This window comes from Sceloporus occidentalis, unplaced genomic scaffold (assembly GCF_023333645.1).
Source record: "Sceloporus occidentalis isolate IW3139 unplaced genomic scaffold, rSceOcc1.0.p SCAF_214, whole genome shotgun sequence".
NCBI classification, from domain to species: domain Eukaryota; kingdom Metazoa; phylum Chordata; class Lepidosauria; order Squamata; family Phrynosomatidae; genus Sceloporus; species Sceloporus occidentalis.
Genome location: NW_028317194.1, coordinates 1,154,980 through 1,177,458, shown reverse-complemented (window position 1 = coordinate 1,177,458; position 22,479 = coordinate 1,154,980). Strand labels below are relative to the sequence as shown.

At 45.2% G+C, this 22,479-nt stretch overlaps 3 protein-coding genes across 5 annotated transcripts; all 3 read left to right on the top strand.

The window, feature by feature from the left end:
- Positions 1–282: 282 nt before the first annotated feature.
- Positions 283–3,561, top strand: LOC149277465 (apical junction component 1 homolog). Of its 2 annotated transcripts, none has more exons than XM_089502941.1 (2): positions 283–1,202; positions 1,278–3,561. In XM_089502941.1, exons 1-2 carry the CDS (start codon positions 283–285, stop codon positions 3,559–3,561), a joined length of 3,204 nt encoding a protein of 1,067 aa, XP_089359067.1. The 2 variants fall into 2 exon arrangements, with proteins under 2 accessions (XP_089359067.1, XP_089359065.1); XM_089502939.1 differs by having other exon boundaries at positions 283–1,237; positions 1,304–3,561.
- A 4,331-nt stretch (positions 3,562–7,892) lies between these two features.
- On the top strand, positions 7,893–9,414 carry PHPT1 (phosphohistidine phosphatase 1). 2 transcript variants are annotated; one of them, XM_089502935.1, is made up of 3 exons: positions 7,893–8,040; positions 8,724–8,851; positions 9,322–9,414. In XM_089502935.1, the coding sequence occupies exons 1-3, from the start codon at positions 7,893–7,895 to the stop codon at positions 9,412–9,414; spliced, it is 369 nt and encodes a 122-aa protein (XP_089359061.1). The 2 variants fall into 2 exon arrangements, with proteins under 2 accessions (XP_089359061.1, XP_089359060.1); XM_089502934.1 differs by having other exon boundaries at positions 7,893–8,055.
- Positions 9,415–12,489: 3,075 nt separating this feature from the next.
- Positions 12,490–22,479, top strand: LOC149277463 (apical endosomal glycoprotein-like). The gene is made up of 25 exons (XM_089502909.1): positions 12,490–12,538; positions 12,718–12,813; positions 12,999–13,172; positions 13,519–13,605; positions 13,947–14,086; positions 14,319–14,403; positions 14,649–14,768; positions 15,309–15,388; positions 15,468–15,635; positions 15,981–16,068; positions 16,362–16,457; positions 16,675–16,779; positions 16,886–17,014; positions 18,397–18,504; positions 18,892–19,026; positions 19,334–19,464; positions 19,571–19,790; positions 20,197–20,334; positions 20,425–20,558; positions 20,734–20,824; positions 21,137–21,286; positions 21,475–21,609; positions 21,846–21,973; positions 22,061–22,169; positions 22,256–22,479. The coding sequence occupies exons 1-25, from the start codon at positions 12,490–12,492 to the stop codon at positions 22,477–22,479; spliced, it is 3,120 nt and encodes a 1,039-aa protein (XP_089359035.1).

Below are 22,479 nucleotides of genomic sequence, written 5' to 3'. Positions count from 1 at the left end.
CAGCGAGCCATGGGTTTTCCTTGAGACATAACAGGCAAATGTGTAGGTCGGTGTTGTTATTGTCAAGTCTGTAAAAGATTGCATTAATGCCATGTCTGTTTTTCCACACGAAGTTTTTCCACTAACTGCAGCGCGAAAAAACAAGCTTTAACTTAACATTTTTTCACTCAGATTCGTTATGCCGTACTTTGCTTACAATAAACCCATGTGTCCTGTTCTGTTTGCAGAAATTGGCACGTTGAGATGATCTGAAGGGAAGAAACGTAGTCCCGCTTCTTTAAGATGACACGAACCGACCTGCCTGACATACTAACAGCTTATCAAGACATTAAGGTGTCCCTGAGCACGGATTCTCAAAGCCACCCAACCACCGCACAATGTGACAGCTTCATGTCCAAACGCACGGAACTTCACCAGCAACCATTCAACAAAAGGCACTGCCGCAGCTTTGACTTCCTTGAGTCGTTAGAGGAGCCCTTGGCCAACACTGCAAACATGGAAGCATCTCAAAGGGGATCACAGAGACGCGCTGGAACCCCCGAGCCATCTAGTCAGCCTGTGAGCAGGAGGTCCACTCTCAGATCTGAAGGCAGATACATGTCTCAGGGGGTGGATACGTCAAAGGAAACAGTTAAAGAACCAAGAAGGAGACCAAGATCAAAGAGTGCTCCAAGGGTCAAAACTGCCTTCACTTCAGTCCCTATACAAATGTCTTCTTCTCAGTCACCTCCTCCAACTGCCAGAAGAGGTAGAGAGGTCGTTCGGGCATCCCGGGAGCCTCAGAAATCTGTAGCTTCTCCCAAAAGGGAGGCCAGCTACGCCTCTACGAAAGCACTACTGAACGAGGTGCACCCCATAAAGCTGCAACCGCAGCGCAATAGCGCAAGCCGCATTTCTCCGCTTTGTGTTAGCAACAACTGCGTGGAAGAGCCAAAAGGCTTAAAACAAATGTCTAGCCCTCATGTGCGTTGCCGAGTGGACATCAAACCAGATGACGCGGTCCTGCAACATGCTGCTCATGGATCCAAGCCCTGCCAGACCTGGGGTGAAACACCTCACTGCACAAGACAACCTAGCACACCCAGAAGCCTAGCTGTGCCAACGGCGAGACTCATGTCTGTATCCCGCACACCCACCCCCAGTGATTCCTACAGCATGGAACACAGGATCACACATTATCCAAGTACCCCTGGGGGAGAGATGTACGCCCCTGATTTCCGAGGGATCCCATACCAAAGTGTTGCTTCCCCAAGGGATTTTTCAATGTATGCCAGCAGGGACTGTGGGCCATATGGCAACCCAGCCATTCCAACTTCATACTTCTACACGGAGGAGGATACAGGCTTTAGCCAAAGCATTCCTATAAAAAGCAGGGGTTGTGTCACTTACCCTCATCAGTTTACTGATCATGGGGCTCCTACTCATGCATACTACACAGAGGAAACCCCAAGTGGCCTACCTAGGACCTATTACATTGAGGACCCTCGACCATACCCTATTCAGGAAGCCCCAGTACGGACGTTCTATGGAGAAGACCCTCGTTTTTTTCCTCCTCGCACTATCCCTGCCAAAACACATTACGGGGAAGATCCAAGATCTTATCCACTTCAGAGCACTTCCTCCAAGCTCTACTATGCTGAGGACATTGCAAAGTACGCAGAAAGGGAAGCTATCTCAAGAACCTACCCGTACCCCAAAAGCACACCGCCCCTGCAGTTCAGTGAATGGTATTTTCCTGATCAGAGTTCAATCCCTTACCCGACCATTCACATGCCGCCTTTCCCCCAGCAGACTACTGGAAGAGAGGCGATGCTTTCATCTTGGCATGCTTCATATAGCATGAACCAACAGAGACTAGCAACAGACGCCCGAAACTATTCCAGGTCTTGGGACAATATATTGAACCCCAGTGGAAGGAAAGAGGACCCACTATCACGTGGTCGCAGCTATGAGAATTTGCTGTGCCGCGAACGTCGTGCCTTATCTCCTGACGACCGACGTCAGCCTGTGGTGGTTAATCTTTCCTGTTCTCCGAAGAGGTACGCTGCCCTATCACTTTCTGAGAATTCTATAGTCGAGAAGGTCCAAACCGACGGTGTAGGCGGGAGATACACAATGGGTCGGTCATGGTTTGTTACACCAGAGATCACAATTACAGACAATGACTTGAGGGCAAACGGAGTGGGAAGAGGAGAGAGACGTTCAGCCAGCTGGGATGTTATAGATTCAGGAGTATCACCAACAGCTTATCCACCTCATGTCCCCTATCCTACCAAAGAGAAGATGCCAAGCAGATCGTCCCGACACCGCAGCCTTGAGCAACTTGATGAGCTAATAGCAGACCTAGTAATAGATTATAAACCACCATCAAGCCGAAGACCCAGCGAGGCAGATGCTTTGGCTGAACAACTGAGGAAGTTGATTAAGGAGGACATGATAGGGATTCCACGGAAGTCCGAGCCCTACAGCCACGTGGTGCATCACCTTCAGAGCCGACCTCTAAAAGAACAGCCAACACCGACTTTTCCAGACTCCCAAAGAGGACAGAGGAGGGGAGCTTTCCCTGAGGTGCCAGTATCTAGTCCTCACAAGCCCCTAGAAGATTGCTCACCAGATCTAAGTGCTGATGAGGATGACCTTTTGACATGTTCTAATGCCAAGTGCAGGCGTACAGAGACAATGTTCAATGCCTGTCTATACTTTAAGACCTGCCACAGCTGCTACACATACTACTGCTCTCGAAACTGTCGTCGCGAGGACTGGGACATTCACAAAGCGAACTGCATCTATGGCCGCATGGGCAGTGTGTGCCGTCATGTGCTCAAATTTTGCAGAGAAAACAATGAGGTTCACAAGGCCTTCTCTCGTATTGCCAAGGTGGGGTTTCTTTCACGGGGAAGGGGAGTACTCTTCTTGGGGTTTCCAAATCCAGGTTCTGCAGATAACTTTTTGCAGCTAGGTCTAGAGGGTTTACTGATGTCCCCCACCTACCTGTCCCTGCGGGAACTAGAGTGTTACTCGGACAATTTAGGAGAACATGCCAAGGAGCTGCAAGGAGCTGGCAATCAGTACGACCCTGAGGAATGTTTCCTATTGAATGTAACTGTGGCAGTGGGGCAGGGTGGACCTGACCGTCTCTCATCCAGAGCCCATCATGTTCCCACTATCCGTAAGTATGCCAAAATAGCCTTAGCCTCTTCGAGTCCAGAGAGGAAAATCACAAAAAAAGAAAAGGATATGGAGACGCTTATCCTGACTCCTCCACCGGGCACAGCTGACTTGGATAAAGAGGGAGAAGAGGGCAGGAAGGCCAGGGAAGTCTGTTTCATCCACATCCAGAGGGAACTGAGGATGAGAGGAGTCTTCCTTCGCCATGAGTATCCCAAGATCTATCAGCAGCTGTGCGAGTTTGTAGAGAGCAACAAAAGGTTCACACCTACCACCATTTACCCCATTGACCGAAGGACTGGGAAGCAGTTCATGTGCATGATTATGGCAGCTTCTGAGCCTAGGACCCTAGACTGGGTGGCCAGCCCCAACCTGCTGGATGATCTCATGTAACACCAGCATGTGCTGCGTCCAGAACCGAAACCCCGACGGCTGATTCTCTTGTTTTGTAGTTTTTCTTGTAGCAGGAGTAGTCCTGTTATGTAGATATCAAAAAAGTTGAGAGCCTCCTGAAGGAAGCAGGAACATTCAGGATGCATGGGACAGAAACTGTAATGATGGATTTGGATACTTTACAGTGTTTCTTTCAGGTTTGTTTTCCTAAGATGATTATGGGTAGATTGTAGTGCACGTGGAAAAAAAATAGATTTTAGGGGTATGGAAATGACCACATACAACAAATTCAGTAGTCAGCAGCATTCTCATATGATTGCCTAAAAAAATCATGAGTTGTGAATGGATTTTCCTGCAGGGCTTTTAAATCAGTTTCCATTCCAAGGCATGTCACGCTGGCCATTTTCACTCCGTATTTGGTGCTCAGCAACAAACTATGGTTGCTTTTGGGTGCAGAATGGCAGGTTTCAGACAATAATTCAAAAGTTTGAAAATTTCAACTGAACCAGTGAGGAAATAATTTTTTATCGTAACTGTTAGTGAATACTCCACAGGGGCTCTTGGGCACTTGCAATATTCCATGGTGATATCATAATGTATCATTGACAATGTGCACACACTCCACAGAGCTGCGCAACTGTACAGAATTGGCCATTTGGTTTAAAACGAAACATCACATGAGTTCAAGGTCTGCCCAGAAGGACAGGGTACACGTGAGGTCTGCTGCGGTGAAGGCTGGTTAAAATCGTGTCGATTAAAGCTAACCATAAGATCTGTTTCACTGATTTCCATTTGAAACTAAGGACAACTTCAATTCTACATGGTGGGCACACGTGGCACGCGGTGCTTTGTGGGTGTTACAAGAATACTAGGAAAGCATGTGAGTTTAAGAAATGCAATAATTTATTACTAGATGGCATGACAGAGCTGCGGGATTCTCACGTTCTAGATTCTGTCTATCCTTTACCGATAAGAATAATTAGCGTGTGGTGGTAAACCCACAAGGAACGGTGGGGAACGCCATAAGTCCAGAGCTTTAGCATGTAATTATTTCTCTTCAGGGCAGGTTAATCTTCGTGTCGCCTCCACTGTTCCTACTTCGGAAACAGGACCAAACTTGTTTCTGTAGTTATCTCTCGCACCTTCTGCTTTCTTGAACGGCAACCATCTCGGTTTTGAAGCACAAATGTTCATCCGCTTGATGTCATAAATTTAACTGGGAATCCTGAGGAAACACCCAGTGCTAGGTTTATATACTGGCCCCTAAATGATACCTGCTGGCCTTGTAATCAAAGGAAAAGCTGACCTCCAATGAATAGTCAATACTCTCTCTTTAAAGCTGATTGTCAGTGTTTAGGTCGCTGATGTTACGAGTCTCGGGCAATTGCACAAATTCATCGTCACAGCGATTGAGTAAAGTCTTTATATGAAGAGTGGAGACTTAGTGGCCTCTTCAAGAGTTGCTACAGAGTTAAGTCTTCCTATGAAGGCTTAACATTGAGTGACATTAAATGTCTTGATGGAGTGAACTCTTCAAGGGCACAATCTGACCTAATAGTCCTACGTTCAGTTGTAAATGACTGAGAAAGGGCGTGTGTTTCATAAATTAAATATAATTATGCAGTTGCTCATTAATTTAAAAAAAATGCAAAAATTGTCTTTTAAAAAATAGTTAAGAAATATATCTTAAGAAATCCCACATTATAAAGTAACGAGGAAGGTATCTTAAATGACTAGGGTGACTTCTCCCATTTAATAAGCTCTTAAAGGTTATTTACATGAAATGTAACCGCTATGGGCTTGTGGCTTGCATTAGCTTTCAGCTAGGCTTTTATTTTTTGTATTTATTTCATATATTGCTTGTAACGGAAACCCGTTTGTTCATCGCTGGACCTGATAACACAGCTGCGTATGCTCACATTTTAAACACATTATCTAAGTATATTTTAGTAACTGCACTATTTAGACACGGATGTTATTTATTGTCAAAGACAGTTTTAGAGTTTAGGCCTTATTGTAACAATATCACTGGTGCAGAAAGTCGTTCCTGATGCCAGCGCTTTGCCTGAAACTGTATATTTGTTTGGAGATAGATGACCCACCTTCCTTAATAATCAAATAGAATTAAATGTATGTTTATAGCTATTAAGAATGACAAAGGTGATATTAAAGAAGTATAGAAATCAATATTTATTAAATTTTGTAATTGATATTGTTGTGTGTTGCTGTGTATATTATGTAGGTTTTGTTTTCTATGTGGCTCGATCGTAGAAGACTTGTAAGTGTTTCAGGGGATGGTGAACAGTAAAATTAAAACTTTATTTTAAACAAATAGAAATGCTAAATGCCCAACAAGTTAGTTTTTTGTGGCAATGCAGGCTGGGGTAATCTGGGGATTTCTGGGTTCATAGATAAACTATGTCTCTGGTACCCCTCCGGCATGCACTTTATCACTGATGTACGATGGATCCGGGTCAGTGCCCTAGGTAGCCACCTATGTTACGTATAAGATAGGGTTTTATCCATGGGGGTATTTATGTTATCACCCTGACCCCATCACGGGCAATAAACACTTAAAGGTTACTGAGCTAACCTGATTTAACATAATTTAATTTAAATCCCTAATTACAGTATTATTTGCAATTGTTTTTTACGCTTTTCCCATCTGTTTATAAGAGAATTCGACATCCATTGGAGCAGGTTGTAGGTTACCGCTACACCCAAGCCGTGTTTTTAAGTTTTATTTTTCCAAAATAATTGACAACTTACCTTGAGCACCGGATACTAAATATCAGAAATAAATTAAGAGTTCGTACTTTTACTATCAACATATCAGCATTTTGCCACGTAAGTGAAAACGATTCATCACAAAGGGTTATGTAACTTTAGAACAGATTGATATTAATTTATAAATCAATATTAAATGATTAACAATAAACATTACGATATTGAGTTGCACCCGAAGCATGCAGCAGCGACTAAAACATGTAGTTAGCCCTTAGTATTTCTTGCTTTTAGGAGGTAATCCTGTCATGTGTAAAAGGGATTTAAAAATGGCTGCCATTGGTGCTATCATCAAATTGACTTGTATGCAGGCTGCCATGTATATTATCATACAAAATTACACGTTAGCACATACGTGATAATAAAATAAACAGTGCACCTTCCTGCGAGAAAGTCTTCCGTCGAAGGGTGAAGACCCAGGGATATTATGGAGGCCCGGATATAGAAGTGATCCTCGAAGAGAAGAAGATAATGTCATTGGATGCTGCAACCTCTTTTCCCTAAAAGCATTAAACAGAAGGAATTCTAATTATTCACGTTCCATTATTCTTATTGGATTATAACGAACGAGGTTCATCTTTGGTGGAATTTACCCCCAAAACTAATAATTACTACTTATTACTACTTAATAATCAGAAGAAAACGATTAACTAAAGAGGGGAGACAGGAATGCGACAAAGAGTTTGTTAAGGTTTCTGGCCCAAGGTGGGCAATTCTAGTGTTAAGTGGTGCAATCACCATGCCAACTGATGTTTGGGCCGATTGCTGCAATTTGGATGGAGCTGGTGCCCTGTGTTAAATTGGCCCCTGGTTACCCTAGGGGACTCACAAAACATCCCCAACCTGCTTCATTCCAGATACTAAAGCTCGGGCCCCTTGCAGGGCTAACCGACGGGGACAGCCATCTTGTTTAGCCTGGGACAGCCTCGCAGTGATGAGTATTTTTTACTGGCTTAATGTCTTGGTTAATAGCCCAGTTCCGCGTAGCTGCCAAGACCTACCTTCTGCCTGCGCAGCGGGGGCTGTCCATTATTTGTGCAAAAAGAATATCGCCCACAGCATCGCTTCTAGAAGATAACTCATGGACCAAAATTAAATAATTTCAAGCTGATAGAGCGATCTTGGGGTTGTTGCCATGGTGATGCCACCATATAACCTGAGTGGGGTTGAAGTCACCATGGCATAATTACCTCAGAATTAGCATTTATATATAAAAAAGTGTTGTTGCATGTCTATATCTATGTCTATATATATTTATACATCTACAATAATTAGATGAGTCTTAGTTTGAATCATATTCTCCTGTATGTATGATTCTAGTTTGAATTCACGCCACTTAATAATTATTGAGGTGACAGGATACCTCATACTGTAATAAAAGCGCCATGTTTACACCTCCATTGCACTGATGTCACTGGAACGCACGTTCCAACCTTCTCTTTGAGGCGCGCCTGTTTTCTGTGTTTTGGTTGGCTAGCTGTCAGCGAACTGCTATGTTATTGGTCAGTGGAGATTACGCCAAGGCCGGTCCTGTGCATGAGGCAAAGATGGCGGCTGAAGGTCTAGCGAGAATCCCTGAGGTGGACATTGACCCGGATGGCGTGTTTAAATACGTGCTGATTCGGGTGAATGTGAAGGAAGGCTCGGATGATTACAAGGATATTGTCCGGGGATACGGCTGGGCTGAGTACCACGGTGAGCTGCCTCCTAGTGTAATGCGGCAGCTGTGGACTACATTTCCCTGAATGCTCCTCAGTGCTATTACTGACAGGGCGTACTGGGATATGTAGTCCATGTCACCTGCTTTAGCTGAGGCTGGTAATTTCTTTAGTGTCTTGTGGAAGCTCAGGACTCTTACCTTATGGGGCAGAATGTGATTTAACAGTAAGTCTGTATTGTACCCACCTGTCTGCCTTCCACTGACTATATACTTATGATGGTGGAGGCTATGTATAAAAAGTGATATCACCATAGCAACCAGCACTGCTGATTGGACCATCCTATTGGTTGCTATGGTGATAAGGCCACTTTTCAAGTCTGATATGTAACCTCCATAGTATAATTATCCCCTGACTAGTCTCCAGCCATTGAATGACGGAAATGGCATTAAATATTTTCCATTAATCCGCTTTTGGAGTAATTGGTGTCAGTGTGAATTTGGGGTCTGTAGCGGGTTCCAACATCCCCAACATCCCCAGCACAGACCCAGAGTACACATTGTAATGATTTCTGTGCTATGCACGGGCGCGTTACAATTTTTTATTTGTGACCCGAATGGGTTACCCCAAAAGTGCATGATCTGAGCTTTTACCCCACCAGCACTGTGCTTTGGGGCGTATCGATGACTCTGAGGCTCACCCAGCTTCCCTTTATTGTAGCCGATATCTACGACAAGGTGGCAGCCGAACTGGAGAAGGGGGACTTGCTGGACTGCGAGTGTCTGGGAGGAGGCAGGATCCGCCATTCCAGCAAAGACAAGAAAATCCACATCTATGGATACTCTCTGGTAATGATCCAGCAGTAACCCGGGGCAATTATATCACCTACTAACTCTTAGAGCTCATCGTCTTATTGGAAATGACACAAAAATGTGTCTTGTCACCATAGCAACCTATGGAACATATATCCCAATATGACCATCCAAATGGGTTGCTACGGTAATAAGACCCTTTTTAAAACTTTGCAACAAAATTGCTCTTCAGAAATAACTACCCATAAAGTAAATGATGTGTATAGGGCAAGATCTCATATTTAATACTCCCAGTTGGATAGAACACTTGATTATACGCCTGTCTAAAGAAAATGACATGTTAAAGAACGAGCTCTTGGGTGTAGAGGCATATTTTCACAATACAGAAATCCAATATTTCCTTTTTTAACGCCTTCCCTTTAATTTAATTTACACATGAGATCTGATCGTTGGTTGTATTTAATATGGTGCTGGAAGTTCCTTAAGGACTCGATTTATTCTTGCAGGGTTTTGGCCGAGCCAGGCATGCCATTTCCATGGAAAAGATCAAAGCCAAGTATCCAGACTATAAAGTGACTTGGGCCGACGAGGGGTATTAGGTTAACCTGTCACAAGACCCTCATCCACACAGCGGCATTTTACTCCAATGCTCTAAAGACTGTAAATTACCGTCTCGTTCAGTATGGCAGCTTGGGACCCCCGCGCGCTTCTTCTGCGTGAACCACCTCCTAATATTTGGAAGGTATCCTGAAATCGAGTGTTTGATCCTTACTTATTACAAGTCTACAAATCTAACGCACATTTCTCTTTATTCTCTGTATGATGTTTATTATGGGAGATTCTGCTTTCAACTTTTTGTTTTTTGTACTTTAATTTTTGTTTATTGCCGGTAGTTTGGCTGCCATCAAGTTTTACTTTATAAAAGGGGCCATGAATTAACCTCCCCAGATGATTCTGAACTTCAGCTCCCGTTATTATCTCTAGACTCTGGTCAATCAGGAGCTTGCAGGGAGTCATGAGAGTCGTAGTATGATTATAGCTGGAGGACTTCCCATTGGCTACTAAAAAAAACATTAAAATCCATGTTTATAGCTTTCCTGAAGGTGGGCTTGTAACTGGGAATAGACGGCTTTTTCCCAGAATAAAACCAGTTGCATTGTCTATCTTTATTTTTATTGATTTCATTAATTAGCATAATATGCAAAATGTGCCATTTGTGTTCCGTGGTATCCAACCTTCCGTTCTATAGGTGAGCAGAAAACCTTCTTTTTCACGTGTACTGAATGTCGCCGCTCTGCGCCAGCTTTCCGGCTTCATCCGTCTGTACAATTCTGATTGTGACATTGGCAGGAAGACTCCAGCATCGCACCGGGCTTAGATTCCACAATGGTTGGCATGGATCTGTCTTTCTGCTTAAACCCTTCAACATGGAAACCGCCCAACGACGAAGGAATGAGCTATAAAAATAATTTATACGTTATCTCCAGGCCAGATCTTGTACGATGGATAGATTCCCAGTAAGACCCGCAGAGAGACTCTGATGGCTTGTTGGCAATTTCACAAATCTGCCCAGATTAGTCCAAAATTTATCACGTTGCAATCTGTGCTGCCCTGTTATCTGGGGACCTCCTGCTCGTTTCGGTCGGATGTGTAAATAAAGCAAACTTTTATAATGACTTTAGGTTAAGAGAGTCATATTTTATTGTTCCAGAAAAAATAACATTGTTACCAGAAACCTTCTTAAGTGACTTGTTAAGATCATGCTTTGAGCTTTTTGACTCATTGCTTGGGAATTTAGATTTTTTTTTTACTTATCAACATTAAATGGCCGGTAACCATGCTGCATAGTTTTTAGTTTGCAAATATATATGTATATATATATTGCCATGTTTGTGACTGCTGTTACTAGGGTCTATATATATATATCTCTAGCAATAGATACTGTCATGTTTTCAGGATAAAAGGCTTTATTTCACTTTTTTGTAGCTATTAACATGGAAGGAATCTCTGCCATAAAGCACTTAACACAGGTCACCGGTATGATCGTGGCTGCATGATCGTGGTTCAAGTATGTGGTTGCCCCCAACTCCAAGGCAGGAGGATCTGTGATGACCCCAAAATTTAGCCTCCTAGTCTAACCAGCCAGGCTGTCGGAAGGATGCAAGGGGTAGGCATTGTGCCACCAGCTCGATTATTGATCCCAGCAATGGTTTTGGAAGCTGCTTTCCTATTCCCAGAGCACACCACTGCTTATATTATTAGATTGGTCAGAGGTTCTTTCATTAAAGCAGCTCTACATGTCCCTATGGTCAGAGAATTGCTGCCCAGCAATAAAGTCCCGCGGCACCATATGCTACAGCCAGGTGTAGAGGACAGCCGTGCCATAGGTGATGGTGATCTAGATTTCGAAGAGGTGTCTTGAGCCTAATGTCACCGTTATCTCCCTCAGTGTCCCTTTAAGAAGAGGGAGCTGGAAATTCCAGGTAACGAGCATTTATGATTTAATTGCTGGGAATGAAGTGCAGGAATGTGCCAACGGTTCCAAGGTCATGTTTAAAAGGCAGATTTCACAACAATTTATTAATCTTCACATTCCCCAATTCTTATCGTCCCCAAAGCATGTGCCAGACTTGGTCTTGTTTGTTCCCCACATTTTATCGTTTATATGAAGCCAACATAAGCCTCAGCGCTGTATGACGGAATTACAAGAGACAAAATGGGTTAGGAGATAGGGATCCTTACAGATCCTGCACACATGGCGCACGTGTGACTATCCACTGTATGCCAACCCACTGTGCATCACACCTGTTATCGCTGAAAACACCTGTGTTTAAGTAGGAACTTAAGCGTACCAAGAAGAGCAACAAGCGTGAGCAGTTGGTATTAACTCATTGGAGCTCAGAGGAACTACCCCTTCACCCTGCAAATCCCTCCTGAAAACCTACGTCTTCACCCTGCAATCTACCCCTTTTATACGTGAACTTTTGTCCTCATACCACAAGAATCTACCAATTGCCCTGGCAGCTTAACCCTTTACCCAAATAATCTCGGGTACTAAGTACATGTGCTACTTATTTCTAAATAAATCGGCCCCGTCTCCCTGAGATTGGGGCAAAAACCCTGAGACTCTGGGGCAAACACTAATAGTTCCCAGTTCCCATATCTCATTAACAGATCTACTACGCAGCAGTGAAGGTAAAGCGGAAGACTGGAAGCTTGCAAGACTGTCACGTTTCGTGGCTCCTCTGCTTACGTGTATGCGAAAAGGCAAGCGTTTTACTGATGTCGAGTATAGAGAGAGATTTTTTTTAAATCGTTTTTATCAAATAATAACGTTTCTAAAAAGAATCTTCGATAAACCCGATTCTGTCTGTGGAGAAGAGCAGCGTAATGTAGAGATCATTTAGAGAACAGGGTCTTCGAATATTTTACCCCCTTTTTTTTAACCATTTGAGTGCCAAGCAAGTGAGCAATGTGAGTCCACACTCAGAAGAGTTAAACCCCCACCCTGACTGTCACAGTCCTGTCTGTGTTAAAGTGACACTTTGTGCTTGATCGCTGTGCTCTCCATGCGCGGTGTAGCTGTCTTTCTAGCAGATCCCGTGGGTGAAAGTCCACTCCTGTTCGTCTGCGCTTCACTCCTTCCCATCCCCTGAGCTCTCGCGGTTTGGATCATGCACGGGCTGCGGATCTCCCTGCTCCTGCTGGCCCTGTCTTGTGCAGGTAAAGTTATCGTTATTCTTATAATTTTTATTAATTTTGTGGACAGGTGCCCGCAGGTAGCTTCAGGTAACCGTTGGGTTACAGGGGGGTTGAGCATTTTAAATAAACCCGGTACATCGTGAGGTAATAGTACAAGCTGGTACACTTCACTTTAATATTTGTCTCCTTTGCCCCCTCAGCTCCCCCTACCACCTCTGCTGGGTGCGGGAGCCCAGCAGAGACACTCTGTAACTTTATCTGCGATTGTTGGGACTGTGCAGATGAGCGGCACTGCGGTGAGTAGTACGTTGTGAGATTTACATTGTGCTGATAATATATGACCTGACTTTCATGACGCCGAGCACAGCAGGTTATTGTATCACCGGGGTTGTCATGTTTAGATGTCAGATGTCACCATATTACCCCTGGCTCTCCTGGTGGGGTATTTTATCTTGTGCTACTTTTTTTTTTTACCCCTTAGGTTACCATAAGGAATCAGCTGTGTCTGGAGCGTCCTTCAGCTGTGACTTTGAGCTGGACGACTGTGGATGGAAAGACATTAGTACCTCTTCCTACCAATGGTCCAGAGATCGTCTAAGCTCCAAATTCTGGGGTTCCCATTCCCACGGCGACCACACATTGGGGAACAGATGGGGTAATGAAGCTCAGGGTGTCACGTATGGATCTGAGAGGGCCAGTGTTACTCATTGTGTCCTTAAGAGTCCCTCAGTTTATGCATTCAGTGTCTCGTGGGTACCTCCTGGTGCACCAGGCAGGTAGATGGACCCACCGGTGTCATGGACGCCAGTAAACGTGTAGGTTTAATGCTCATGTAGGGCATCTGAAGACCAGTGATCCTCCTTGTAACCCGTATGGCCTATAGTCTCATACCTAAAAGCTCCATGTGTTGCCTTTTACTACAAAAATGTTTTGCCGTGCTATACAGGTTGGTTTATGGCCACCGGTCACACCATGAAGTCTACCGTAATGGCCACCCTCAGATCCCCAGTACTTCGAGATGCAGCGGCTACCTGTGAGGTCCATCTTCACTATCACTCGTGGGATTCAGGTATCAGACTCTGAGGGCTGTATGTACGTGCACCTGTATGGGTCATTACATATATGTGTGAAAACCTAAATACAGCGTGTTACGAGGGTTCTGTCTGGACGACCGTCACCGCGTGGTGATCACTATGTGTTGGGTTAAAGCAGGTTTTTTCCAGGCTGCTGTCACAGGTTGGTTAAAGATCTCTAGACAATGGGGGGGGGGGGCAGATGGATGGTTAAATAACAAAAAAACAACAACCCTGAAATAAAAGAATTGTTACAATATATTGTTAGATTCCACAAGTTCTATTAAACACACAATTCAGATCCCTCAGCTTCTTCTACAGATCTGTCTATTACATCGAGTACTTTGTCTTTTCAGATTCTCCTGGAAATGGGAGTCTGTCTCTGCAGCTGACGGCCGGTGCCCAGACCTTCAATTTGTGGCAAAGCCCCCAAAGAAGCTCTCTGTCCTGGCAGCGGGCGGTGGTCTACACCGGTCGGATCCCCGGAGAGTTCCAGGTTTGCTCATAAAATTGGCAAATATTATTTTTTTACCTTTCGCCTGTTTCAATGAAACTTTCAAAATATGAAATATGAAATATCAGGAGAGATATTCAGGGGATGATTATAGTTTAACTTCCAGAAATTGAAATCATAATTAAACATTAACCTTTTATACTCCCAAGAACCTGTTCCAGGTTTCCACCATTTACCTTCATCAGATTGCCGACAGATTTTCTCTACCTTGCAGCTTACCGTGTCCTCCACCTGGGAGCCCAATACCCAAGGAAACATCGCAATCGACGATATAGAATTCCGCCACTGCGCTCTCTCAGGTACCCCTTCTACGGCAAAAGTGGGGTTGGGGTTGGCCCTGAGGGGCACCCTGGATATAATGGCCATCGGTAATTGAATAGCCATCCTCCCATAGATTGCAACGGGGAAAAAACACGATTGTGAGGAGACAGAGATACATTTTATCTCAGTTAGTGGATGTCACCCAATATATCTGTGCAATGGTTGCTATTCGGTCGTTGGGAGGTAGACTGTCGCCAAATCACTTTTCCCTGCATGTCTACAGCACCAGAGACGGGGTGCCACGCCGGGCAGGTCCAGTGTGACCGCGGGTCGTGTGTCGAGGAAAGATCCGTATGTGACGGAACCGACGACTGCGGAGATAGATCCGATGAGAGCAGCTGTGGTGGGTAATTTCTTTTCGTCTCCAGCCGTGAATTAAAGATGTGAATGTCAAATGATTCTGCGCAGGTCCGAATGGCCACATTGTGCTACAGAGAACTTCAACCTTTTTGCTTTTACTATTATTATTTAACTAAATTTTTAAATTTTGAATGTAGAAAAATTCACCTTCTGCACCTTTGAAAATGCGACATGCAACTGGACGTCTACCTGGTTTAAAGTCAACGGGTTCAGCTCCAAGCCAGGCCGGGATCACACAACAAACAGCAGATCCGGTGGGTACCGTATGCCTATCCCTTTCTTGTTTAAATCCCCTCACTGTGTTACTCTCTACCACTTCTGCTGGGAGGCTGTTCATTAGACATTCTGAATACTTTGTGTAAAATGCATTATGTTAAAACACCCTGTTATAAAATATATTCTGTTTTATTCCTTTTAATGTAGCGATAAATGTTTATATGCTCCTCCTAAATGAATCACAGGCCAGTTTACGACGTGTTACAAAGTTAACATTAAGAACTCACTGATGATGTCATAACAATAGGTTCCTTTCTCCGGGTGAACGATGGAACCGCAACGTTGGTCATCCCAGGTATTCGGAACCAAGACAACATGGCCTGTGCGGTGAGTTCCGTGGACCTCTGATCCAGCGTGTCTCTCATTCCCACCTCTTAATAACACATACGGCTTTGTCTGTCTCCAGCTCGTACTGTATTATCTCACGGCTGGCTCAGAAGAAAACCGCTTGGCTATCAGTTACCGCAACACCAGTTCCTCCGAGGATAACGTCATGTTGGAAAGAGTGGGACAGAGGGCCGAGGTGTGGCTCCGAGAGAAGGTCACCTTTCCTATTTCCCAAGAGCCATTTCAGGTAACGGTGTTACAGACTTGGATATGTATTTAAGGTTCTCCCCTGGTAATTGGGGGCTGTTTTGTTGGGTTTTCCCCATAGACCCCACTTAAGGGCTCTCTACGTCTTATCTGGAGACACCAGGTTTGCACACAATGAAGGTCTTCATGATGCTGTTACGCTTACACAAGTTGTGTGGCCATTGTAGACGTCAAATCACTTTTAAACACCATTTAAAGGGACCTCGTGTGCTACATTTTTACACTTTACATTACTCTTTATAAAACACGACCATTGGAGAAGGTCTCATAAAATATCTGAGCTGGTGCGTATATATTAATTCTCACATATCGTCTCTGCTTATAGGTCACCATCACGGGTGTTGCGGGTAAAGGAGCCGACCCCGGTGTTGCCCTGGATGATCTCATCTGGTCTCCCGGATGTGTCCTGCCGGGTAAAATTGAAACAAAAATCCTATGATAAGGTTATGAGACCAAGCGATTCACCTAATGCAGACCCTGACTGCTCTTCTCTTGTCTCCGAGGCTGGAAACATGAAACTTCAAAATCTGAGCAAAACTCTGTTTTTTTGGGGGGGGGACGACAAATTTCTTCTTTAAAAAAGCAACATGTATTTTAAATCAGCAATGAAAATGGCTCTTTTGTAAGATATTTTTAATAATTTTCCCGGGATAATATGGAAATACAAACGGATCTGTGATGGTAACCCTCTGCGTCTTTTACTTAGGAAATAAAACTCGGGATACAAATCTAGAAATTCAGAGCTTTCCAACGCTCGCGGAGGTGCGCAGCCCCGGGAAGGCAGCCTGCAACACAATACCTGGTAAGATGCCCCATAATTACCCCTAATATCACGTGGTGCTTGCGGACCCAAATTATGGGTTATCAGAAGAGAATTGGATCTCCTGACATAATTCTATAGAATGTATAGAATCAGGATCTTTAGCAAAATCAGGTTCCAACTTAAGAAACTATATTATTGCTCTCTGTTGAAATTAGTTTTTATCGGATTGTTTAATATATGCAATTTCTGCCCTTAGACGGCTATGATTTTGAGGGGGATAATAAAGGCTGGCAGGACGTCAGTATCGGGGTGCAGAGGTGGAGCGGAGACATAAAGACCTTCCCGGAAGAGGGCGTCTCAGGTAATTAAATACTTTGTATTCAGTGCTTTCTAAATCTTACTAAAACCCCAAGGCAGTGGCGCAAAACAAGTCCCATCTGCTAATTAACCATATATCTTCCTTTCAGGGCATCTTGGGGTGACGCACGCCGAAGGGAACCTTCTAACAAATGCCGTGATCCTCAGCCCTACATTGTGCCCTAGCATACCTTCCTGCATGGTGAACATGACCTACTCTTTTAACAGTGGACCAGCAGGTACCCAAAATGACCGAGGACGATGGAGAATAGGGTTACTGAGCCCTGCTGGAGGTCGACCTCCAGAGATGCCACGGTCACCTTAATCCGAGTGGGCATCAGCTAGTAATTAGCACCATAATGTATAAGTGGCAAAAGGGAATAGACAGCTGGCGGGTACCGGCGTGCAGGAGACCTCATTGTGTTCTTCTGATCGCAGGCTCCTTGTCTATACATGTATTGGACTCAGAGCTGCGGACACACACGCAGATCTGGCAGAGCCGGGGCCACAGCAGATCCTGGAGAAGCGCTTTGATTCCGGTGGGAGAGAGGCTTCAGCCGTTCCAGGTATTGACCCCACAGATCCAACATTTGCTTTGAAACATATGTAGCACTGTAGGAAATTTAGTGAAATGATCTACAGAAAACATCATTGGGATGTTGCCCGAGATAATTATTAATCTCAATTTATGAAGTGGAACAGGAGGTTACCGGCCAGCTTTACTTATGGTCCCATTCACCAGGAGCACCACCGGGCCATGGGGTCCTTACCAAGAGCGAGTCCTGGATGGTTGCACCGACCCCAGATGAGATTCTTGTTACCCATCCATTTGATCACAATGGATCCCTTTCACCAAAACGACTGCAGTCCCATGATTTTTGTTCAGCTGGCCATTACTATAAGGGGATGTGTACCAATGGTTGGTGACTTTGGGTGGTTTTGGGTAATGGTCATGTCCCATTTTATCTGGATCGGTAACTTTTCCACACATGTGATCTAAAGGTGATACAAAGTTACACTCTGAAACAAACTTAACGTAAGCATGATTTTGGGGACGATCAGCCGCTCTGAGATCCGGGATGACTTGTTTGTTTTGATTTTCCATTTCAGTTTGTCTTGTCGGGCTCCGTGGACCCTCTTCCTGGTGGGCTGTGGGGGGCAGTCGTGAAAAGCATGACATTTCTGGAATGTGACAAACAGGCCTCTCTTAACAATACAGGTATTCTGTACCCCGACTCATATCCACACAGTGATTTGTACCTTTGGTATTTATATCGCTGCAGTTATACAGAACCGCTTCAGAACTTCTGGAGTCACGTTCTGTGTACCGTCCACTTGAGATCTTTTCACAAACGTGGTAGAGACCTTTGTGACGGAACACTACAACTGAAGATGACTTTGAAGGCATTAGAGTGTGGTACGGTGGTGCCATAACTTTGACCGCCCATGGGGTCCATCAGCCCTGGGCTACGAATGACCACCTCTTCCGGTGATGTTGTGGGAGGGAGTGCAGAGACCTCTCTCTCCCCTGATGTCTCTTAAATTGCATAAGATGGTACAGAATGGATTTATGTTCGAGAGCCTTGCCCATAATACTTTGATTCTTATTGTTACCCCTCAGGGTCTGTAACCTGTAACTTTGAGACTGGCCTCTGCGGCTGGTACCAGGATCAGACAGACGACATCGACTGGGAACAAAGAACGCTGGCCGATCACACCACGGGGAACGGTGAGTTCTCAAATTCAATATGGCGCCGGCAGGACTACTAGATAAGTCTGCAGCCTGCAGTCTGCACGCTTTCCACTGGGAAGGCCAGGTGCAGGGCTTTAGGAGAGGGTGGTAGACAGGTGAAACAGCCTCCCAGCAGAAGTGGTAGATGCTAATATAGTGCCCAGCGGCACGGCCTTACAGTGGAAATCTGTCTTTTGATCTGTGTTGTGTTTGTAGCTTTTGTAACATTAGGGTGTTTGCAGGTGAAATGTATGGAATCGATGCATTCACTATATGGTCAATGCTTTAATCCATATTCTGTATCCGTAACCATTTGCTGCATGTAGCCCCAGGGTTGGAGCCTCTCGTTCTCCTCTATCCATTGGTTTTCTTTCTCTCTGGCAGGTAATTACCTGTATGTAGCCGGAGGGTCCCGCATGGATCGAGGGGGTAAAGCCCGTCTTATAACTTACCTACAATCCATTGAATCCAGATCCCAGTGCCTATCGCTGTATTACCGCATAGGGGGACCAGACGCAGGTACGTTTTGCCCTCCATCCTCTCGATATACAACGTGTACCATGTTTCAGACATTCTGTGTACATTGAGTACCGTCTTGCATCAAAACCCTAATAACTAGAGATAGAGGCAGGATTTCAGGCATTGGATGAAACAATTTTTTTTTTTTTTTTAATTAAAAATAGATTTGAGATTTCTAGGTTGTTTTGTAATTAAGTTGCTTATGCATTTTGGGGATTTTTCATGGTTTTTGGTTCTACGCACCATTATCCCCCATTTTCATACCCATAGTATAATATTCACAGCTTTCGTCTCGTATGCATTATAGGCACCTTGAACCTGTTTATTAAATACGACGGAGGTCAGGAGACATTACTTTGGACTGTCTCCGGCACCCGCGGGAACATGTGGCACCATGAATCCATTCCTCTCTCACACCCAGCCAAGATTAAGTATCAGGTATGTGAAGATTGGCGCCGGGGTGATCTTGTGTGATGTAGATTGGCGAGGGTACTGTGTCGGGGGTGAGTGGTTAGTGTTGTTACCATCGCCTCCTGTCTGGCAGCTGATCCTTGACGCAGTCCGCGATGGTTCCGTGGGCCACATATCCATCGATGATATCACTGTGAGATCCAGTCCCTGCGCAGCTTCCACGCACTGCTCTTTTGAGGCCGGAACCTGCGGCTTCACCACGGAGGGGGACAACCACTGGTGGAGACAGCAGAGCCTGCAAGCCAAGCCTCACGGGGGACCCTTTTTCGATCATACGCTGCAGACGATTACAGGTAGCCACCAGCTACGGTGGACGGTCCTCCTCAATCTGATGATTGCTGTCTAACCTCCCTGAATTTTAAGATCCCGAGTGCCTTCCACGCCGGTACCGTTAGATATAACAAAACCATTCATCATCATTCTGTATAAATAAAGTAATAATAGAGTAATAATAATTGTAATGATGATAATATCTACTACCAGCCATGATAGGAATAAGACTTAGAAGCTGATAAAGGTAATTTAGGGTCAGGATGCGGATACATTGGGGTCGCGCATAACCTTGGGGACAACATTTAATTTGGGAAGGAGGGATTCTAGACCCGTGAGAGTCTGGGGCAGCAGTTTGAATGCCCTGGGCGCATGGAATATGGCTGAGAACACGCTAGGATTTATGGCTGTAATCCGCTACCGTCACAGGTCATTACATCATTGTCGATACCAGCGCTTCTACTTTGCCAAAGAAAAAGACAGCTGTTCTGACATCAGGTTGGTACAATACCCAGCCTGCCCTCCAATGCCTGAGCTTCTGGTACCAGCTGGGTGGCAGTAAGTCAGGTGAGTAGTCCTGACATAGGTTGGGTCTGAGGGCTGAGTCTGAGTTGTGAGTCTGAGGGCTGTAGGCGCTGACAGAGATGTTATTCACAGGAACACTTAACGTCTATAAGGTGGAGAATTCGGGCAAGCACCACACAAAGACGCGTCTGCTTAGCATGAGTGGGGCTCATGGAGACAGCTGGCACTATCGGAGTGTGAAGCTCCAGTCTGACCATGAGTGGTTGGTAAGAAGGTTTTTATTGGGGCAGGGTTCGGAATGGTTGCTGAATTTACCCCAGAGAAGGGAAGGAGAGGCATGGGGTGCTTTTACCCTGGCAATAGACTCACCTACAACTTTGTGGACATAAAGTTCTATCGGATTAAGGTCATCTCATGGTCCTTCCAATGTATTCTGTGCAGCTGAAGTTTGAAGCTGTTGGCGCTGGAGGAGATCGGAGCTTTATTGCTGTTGATGATGTTCACATGAGCCACCATCCCTGTGATGAAGCAGGTACGGGTCGCTCGGGTTATGCCCACACCGGAAGGTAAAGCCTCCCATCTGAACCGTGAGAAATACGGCCATGACCACGTGTCTAGATTCTACTTTGTGCCTTCCGCCATGTTTTTTGTGTCACCACCTGTAACAGTTACCGTGAGACAAATGTATTGTATGAACTTCCATGTTTACATGCACCCCGCACCTAGAGAGTACATACTATCGGTACACATCCGCTTATAGTAATGGCCAAGCCACAATTTAAGAGTACGGGGTGAACGTACAGTTTGTTCGGAGAGGTCACAGTATGAGTATTATCATCCCCAGCCACGTGCGACTTTGAATCCGGTTCCTGCGCCTGGACCAACACGCGTATTCCACTGATGGACACGTATGATTGGGACTGGACCAGTGGAGCTGCCCTGACCACCAAGAACTCGGCCTTGGAGAAAGATCACACTCTCGGCACCCCAGAAGGTAAGACACCAACGGAATAATAACTGATATTCATTGTTGGCATCTTCAGATTTCACAGACAATAATAACCAAGAACTGATCAGCTCTTCAAGTGCATATCACACAAATCATTAATGAAATGTGAGGGCCACCATACACCGTAAGCCAATCTTTGGGGTCATGAGCCTGATTCTCTTCTCCCCCCGTAGGACATTATCCCTTTGTGGATACCGGAGTGATGCACGCGGAAGGGAGCTCCGCATGGATGATGAGCGAACATCTCCCGGCCACAGCCAGCTCCTGTTTCACTTTCTGGTACCGCACGGATTCCCCGGACCGTGCCCGTAAGTGAACAGATAGACACGCAAACACCCAGCCTAACCGGCGTGACTTAAATACCCCACCGCTAACCTTCGTCAGCCTTAAACCGAGCACTTGGCCATTAGAGGTATATGGGAGGTATACTGGAGTTTTATGCGGCTCGTCCATAGGCTACGGTAGTGACCCACATGACATTGTTATTAATTTATTGGATCGATGTATGAAAAACATCTGGATTTGTGTTCTCTGTCCAAGCCAGACCTGGGAGAGCTGGTCCTGTATTTGGCCAGTAGTCACGGCCTGCAGCCCCTCTGGGTCCTTCACGGCTACCACAGCGGCGACTGGCAACAAGTGCAGCTGCAGATCAACAGCACGGCGGAGTTCCAGGTACCCCGGGCGGCTCTTCGAAGCGTTACGTTTCAGTTTAAAATGGTATCTGTGTAATTAGGGGCTGGTCTCATGTCTCGTGTACAGATTGTATTTGAAGCATCCAAAGGGTCTCACGCGCACCCCACTACCATCTCACTAGACGACGTGGCATACTCTTTGGATTTACCGTGCAACGCAAAGAAAACAGAAAAGGGTAAGTGATAATAAAAAATGTATGAAATTCCGTCACGGAACAACATCCATTCCATTACCAGACTGCGAGTTACTCTGTGTTTTCAGGGAAGAGTAACGCAAAGGAGATAGCGGCCATTGTCCTCGGCGTTCTCCTGGCCCTGGTTTGCCTGGCGGCTGCCTATCTGCTGTATCGTAAACGGAAAAAGAACCTGAACGATGCGCCCCGAGTCTCCAACCACAGCGAGGCAATCGACGGATTCGATAACGTGGTGTTTGGAGAGGTATATTCTGTCTCATTATCCCAAGAATTTTACCTGCGCGTTGGTTGA